Source organism: Melanaphis sacchari, unplaced genomic scaffold (assembly GCF_002803265.2).
Source record: "Melanaphis sacchari strain LSU unplaced genomic scaffold, SCAv2.0 Contig400_pilon_pilon, whole genome shotgun sequence".
NCBI lineage: Eukaryota > Metazoa > Arthropoda > Insecta > Hemiptera > Aphididae > Melanaphis > Melanaphis sacchari.
Window position 1 is genome coordinate 12523 of NW_020271256.1, and position 5935 is coordinate 18457.

A 5935-nucleotide genomic window follows, 5' to 3' on the forward strand; every position below is an offset into this window, starting at 1 on the left:
CGGTCGGCGAGTCGGTGCAGCAGGTCTAGTTTAAAAAATATGTATTATTATAATATTGTTATCGTTGTTGTCGTACGATCGCGATCGTGCCGGTTTTCGATCGCTGCCGATGTGTCGAGTACTGAATGTGACGCATTAAAATATAAAAATATATAATTATTTCTTACGGGATCGTAGGTAGAGGTGTGGGTTACTATTGTAATACTGCTATTGCTACCGACGGTGTCTCAACGGCGGCGACGATGACCGCCTGGCCGCCGCCGTTCCGATCGATTTCCGCGACGACATGACCGTGGCACTCGACAATATGTAGCGCGGGCGCCGAACACGACGATTGGTACCCATCACGAGTCATAGAGAGCACTGCCCCAATAGAGTACGGAGCGTTAATGTGCAGCGCTCATATTATAATATTCGTAAATCGCGTCACAAATCATCTACGATATTGCCCACGTCTAAGTTTTGAACGAAATTGCGTTTGAAAGCAAAACGCCGTTTGTTTCCGTCGCGCACGCTCTTACTTTTTTTAAACGGTCCGTCGGACCGGTCGTCGACGGTATATTAGGTATACGTTTTTTTAATATATTAGGTATGCATTCATATGCCAGAGGCGTATCTACGATTTGGTGCCCTTTTTTCCCTCCTGAGCAAAAAAAAATTCATCACATAAAAAAAGCTTCTTAAATTTATAAGAAATTATCATATTATTATTTTTTCCACTTTGCGTAACTCCGCTATCTGGATAACATTTCACGAAATGGATACTTGAACTACACAAAACGGAAAAAGTATTTTTATACATGCACATTGCCAGGTTGTCGATGCCCAGTACTTATTATCCAACGTGTGACATTGTTTAGTGTTACCTATTAATTGAATTCATGAGATTTCAGATCACATTTAAAATGAATTAATTTGTAGATTGAAGAACAGCAAGGTTTTCAATTTCGGGAGTAGATAGATCCCCCTTTACATAACATTTATGTGTTATTGTAGAAATATTAAATTATAATTTCGTTATTACCCTGTAGTGTTTATACAAAAATTAGTAAAATTGTTATATTGCAGATTAGCTATATAATTATATGTTTATAAGAGAAGCAAAATTGCCAAGATCAGTGTTAAATCTAGATAATTTCTCTAGAGGGGTTTACTTATTTTTTCATTGTTGAATGGTGATACATTTTAGTATTGTGAATTAAACCTATTATTAATTATTACAATTTAGAATTTAGACATTAGGTGCGGTAATTACAACGAGTATTGTGCATTTATACATTTAATAAATAGATACACTTTGTTAAAAGTTGTATTCGTCAGAGGGGTGTGAATCCTTGTGTTTATTATAATAACTATTTGATAATTTGATTTTTAACGGATGTATGTCATCTTATATACATGTTTATAATGTGCTTTATATATATAATATAGTGTTATAGATACATACAATTGATATATGTTCATATCATAAATGAATGGTTTATTTTGTTTATAATATGAATAATATGATACATTCAGATATTTCTATAAAAATTTAAACTAACTCTATATTAGATTATACATTAATAATTTATTGATATAGTATAGGTTTGTTTTTATAAAAAGAATTTCAATTTTTCTCATAAGGACAAATAGGTACACATTTTTACCATTATAAAATGTTTTTTAAAAAATAATTATTATCTATGAAGATATGTGCTTATAGTATGACAATACATCATATTATATTGAATATATTTTTTAAATAGTATAACATTTTTTCCATTGTATTAGATAGGTAGTCTTTTTATATAAACTAACAAATTTTTAGTAAAATTTTTAATGTTTTATTGCACTATTAATCAAAACTACTTACTTATTCTTATAAATTAATTATAAATCATAGGTATTTATATATTTTTACTTGTTGCTCAATATAAAATTTCATATAATGGTTGTGGAGAATCATATAGTGACGATCCACCTAAAAAAAGATTTAATTAAATTATTATGAATTTTAAGTACCTAAATTACAGCAAACGGTAAAAAAAAGTCCAATCTAAATATTATTTAAAATAAATATTTTTTTATTAAAAATAATTTACACAATTATTTGTTATTAATCATTATTATTAATTGTTAACAATCCGATTTGTTACCATTAGTTAATTTAAAAGTTAAATATTATTACCTGTGTAATGAGGAGCTGAAAAAACTGGACAAAATATTTCTGGATGAATTGGTAAATCAACATTGGTAGCTAAAATGAATCAAAAAATAGCATTACAAATATTTGAAAAAATGTAAAATAAAAATTAATTATAAATACAATAACATATAATATAATATAATGTTGTAATATATTTTATATGCTATTTATTCTTCGTCTGCGGGCCGTCATTTGGTGACTTCTGTTAAATGGAACAATTTATTGGATTTAAATAATACTTTGATTTTCTATTATTTGTTTTGTATACCTAGGTTTAAATATGTATTTACCTAAATCTTTTAAATTGTAATATAATTTATTCATTGCATACGACAATACAAGTATATATTTAATCTATGATTTGTTTTACATGTTTTTTAACAGTTTTATATAAAAAAGATGCTCATATATCTATTATAATATAGTTTGTTATGATCAATGTCTGTTATCAAATAATATACTTAAAGTAACATAAATATTTTAAAATTTATTAGATATAAAATAAATTTATGATATTAAACAATTATTACTTACATGTATATAGTGTAGGAGTTTTTGTATATCTAACTGGTGGCACATTACACAGGTTTTGTTTTGAAATACATGTCTCTGTAAAATATATAAATTAAAATGTTGTGATAACCGGTGTCTTTGAGGGTTATACATATTAATAAACTTAATAATAAATTACAAACGTTGTGTAGCGAAGAGGAAAATCGAACAAAGGGCGTATTTAGGTATGGTCATCAAAGACGCAGAATATGTTTAATGAGGTAACGATAGTATAGAAGACAAGTAATGTGTTTCAACTTTTAAAGTATAATCAACGATATTGGAGCAGACGACTCAAATAGACACACTTAAAAGAAAAACCACTAACTAGACATGGTAATAATACCTAAATAAATTAAATAATATTAATTAATAGTGTACACGGAGTGTCTGACAGAGATTACAGAAAAATAATTCCAAGATTTTAATTTATTTTAATATCGATTACTTGCATAATAATGGTAATAGGTACCTATAAAATTAAAAATATTGATGAATTGTTTTCTAATTACCAGGTCTCGTAAGTTTGTTTATTATTAGACATAAATCTTACGAAGTTGTGTTCACTATTCGTTCCTAGTGCCGAGTTGTATTAAAAATGAATTAATTTAATGGTTCTATAAAATTTAAAAAACATACTTGTACAAATTAAATAAAAAAAAAAATTCAATGTGAAATGTGGAGTCACGCTATTGATTATTGTTTTATCAGTATTATTGCAGACGAAATTATAATATAAAATTAATTCAGAATGAACAGTGTTAATTGTATACACCAGCGGTTCCCAAACTTTTTTAGTTCACGTATCTCCAAAAATAAAAATATTACCGTATCGCAGTGTTTTTATAGTTAACTTATAATTTTCCGTTGCCTGCGATCGTTTTAATATATATATATATATTAATAACGCGTATTGAATACATATCATCGAAAGGGAGGGACGAGCGGCTAGACGCGTCAAGTGACTTTTTTCTAACCATTTAGATTTTATTTTTTTTTTTTTGTAAACTGTTAAAGTTTTGACAGACACGCTGGCTAAATCCATTTGCGTTGAAAACTGCAACTGGCGGAGAAAAGAAAAATCATCGTCACCTCCGCGCGCCTCCAACTCTCTTCAATAAATCTCTAACACTATGTTACCAGGGAGAATAATCGAATATAATTTGACATTGTGTCATCGCCGCCGTACGACGCGCGCAGTGTCGCGTCACGCGCAGCTGCGGCCGTGGCCGTTGCGTACCGCGAACTTTGTCGGCGTTCGGCTGCGGCCACGTGTCTCGGGCGGCCGCGGCGGTGTTGGCGTCTTGCCGTTTGCACGTCGTCGTCCCGAAGCAGTTGAAGAACACGACGAACATGATGACGAACACCAGGGCGATGGCGACCAAGGTCATGGCGAATATCCAAATGAGCCTCGTCACCAGCTCGTCGTACTTGAGCGCCGTCGCCTCCAGAGGGGTCCACGCCGGTTCGGCCGATCGGTTTTTGGCCGCCGCCGCCTTCGCCTCCGCCGCCGTCTCCGCCGGTTTCCGCGCCTCTGCTGCTGCGGCGTCGACGGCGCCTCTTCCGGTTCTCGTGTCGTTGGTGGCCTCGTCCACGGCCGCGGGTTCCCACGTGGCCGTCTGCAGTCGTATGGTGGTGCTCAACATCCGGAACCGTCCGGAACGGTCCACCGCCGGCGCCGGCTCGTCGGTTTTGCGCACGGTGCCGTTGCGGCCGTCCGCTGCTGCAGAGACCGTCTTCCGGCCGGGCAACCGATCACCGGTGCCACCGCTGCCGCCTCCACCGCCGCAGAAAATCGACGATCCGCCGGCGGCCGTCTTGCAGCACCCGGCGCGGTGGTCGCAGTCCGGACAGCCTTTGTCGCAAGAGTTCGCGCAGTCCAGGCCCCAGCGCCCGACGTCGCACTCTGAAACACACAGATCGGCAGATTCCGTGAGTTTTAAAAATCTATTTATTCGTTATATCGACATTTTCGTTATATCAAGAGAATATTATATCAATTCAATTCGTTATAACGAGATTTAAAACAAAAATTCCAAAATTTTATTATTCGTGTACATACAGTAGAATCTCGGTAATCCGACACATATCAGACCACGCTACTGCCAGATTAACGAAAACGCCGGATTAGTGGGGAGTTCACAAAAAAAAACGCATTTTTACTTGTTGAATTTTACATTTTTACTCGTATTAAAAAATGATTTAAAAATTTTTTAGATCGAGAGCAGTTTTCTTTTTGTTTATTAAGATTAGATCTGTTATTACTTAGTTTTATCTAACGGTTTATCGTTTACGATGGTAAATTTATATATAAATACATATTGGTACATATAGGTTAATACAGCCGAATAACTGGACGTATCGGATTACCGAACGGCCAGATTACCGAGATTCTACTGTATTTCTAAAAAATATTTGTACAATTAATATATTTGATTTTGTCATGGATATTTTCAACTATAATTTGTGTATGGTAATTTTTAAAATTGTTTGCACAAAATAATTAATTTTACTTAAAAAATACCCTGTGTATTATTATTTTTTATATATCAAAACTCTTGGAAATAATCAAAATTTAAAAAAACTAACTTTGTCTACATAAATGACCCGTATATCCTGATTTGCATTTACATTTATCAGTGCCTGGTGTACAATGAATATTCGGACATTGATCTTCAGCACATCTCGAAACACAATTATCGTACAACTGAATTTGATCTTTGCAACACCTTTTCACCTTGCGCATTTTAGGCACCGTAACATTCCTGAGTACGGTCCTAAACTCTCGCTTATTGTCTGGACATCTTGGTGGTATGTCCAAACACCATTTATACTTAGTAACTTGTACAGGTTCATTGATGCTGACTGTGACGACCTCATCGTAACTTTCAGTGAAATCGCAGTCAGTGTTGTAGCATAGGCATGGTTTTGACGGGATCGTTACCCACAGGAACGCAAACAGAACAGCGGCATTCGAATACGACGTCGTTCCGCGCATTATTGTAATGTATACTTAGATACAATTCTCCACCGGCCACCAGGTAACTTATACACTTATACACAAGCGTGTCATGTATATTAAACATGTATAAATCTATCCTCGTAAAAGATCACAGTCAGAGTTCGCGCGGTGTCCAGACGTGAATAGATAGTTAGACGACGAAAAGGGCCATGTATGTAAATATGTTATTGAAT

The 5935-nt window shown here is 34.4% G+C and overlaps 1 protein-coding gene across 1 annotated transcript; it reads right to left on the reverse strand.

The window, feature by feature from the left end:
• Window positions 1–1767: 1767 nt before the first annotated feature.
• LOC112597267 (multiple epidermal growth factor-like domains protein 11) lies at window positions 1768–5925 on the reverse strand. The gene is made up of 5 exons (XM_025343237.1): window positions 5330–5925; window positions 3981–4646; window positions 2723–2797; window positions 2171–2239; window positions 1768–1963 (listed from the first exon to the last, which is right to left on the reverse strand). The coding sequence occupies exons 1-5, from the start codon at window positions 5736–5738 to the stop codon at window positions 1911–1913; spliced, it is 1272 nt and encodes a 423-aa protein (XP_025199022.1). The 5' UTR covers window positions 5739–5925; the 3' UTR covers window positions 1768–1910.
• Between the last annotated feature and the right edge of the window lie 10 nt (window positions 5926–5935).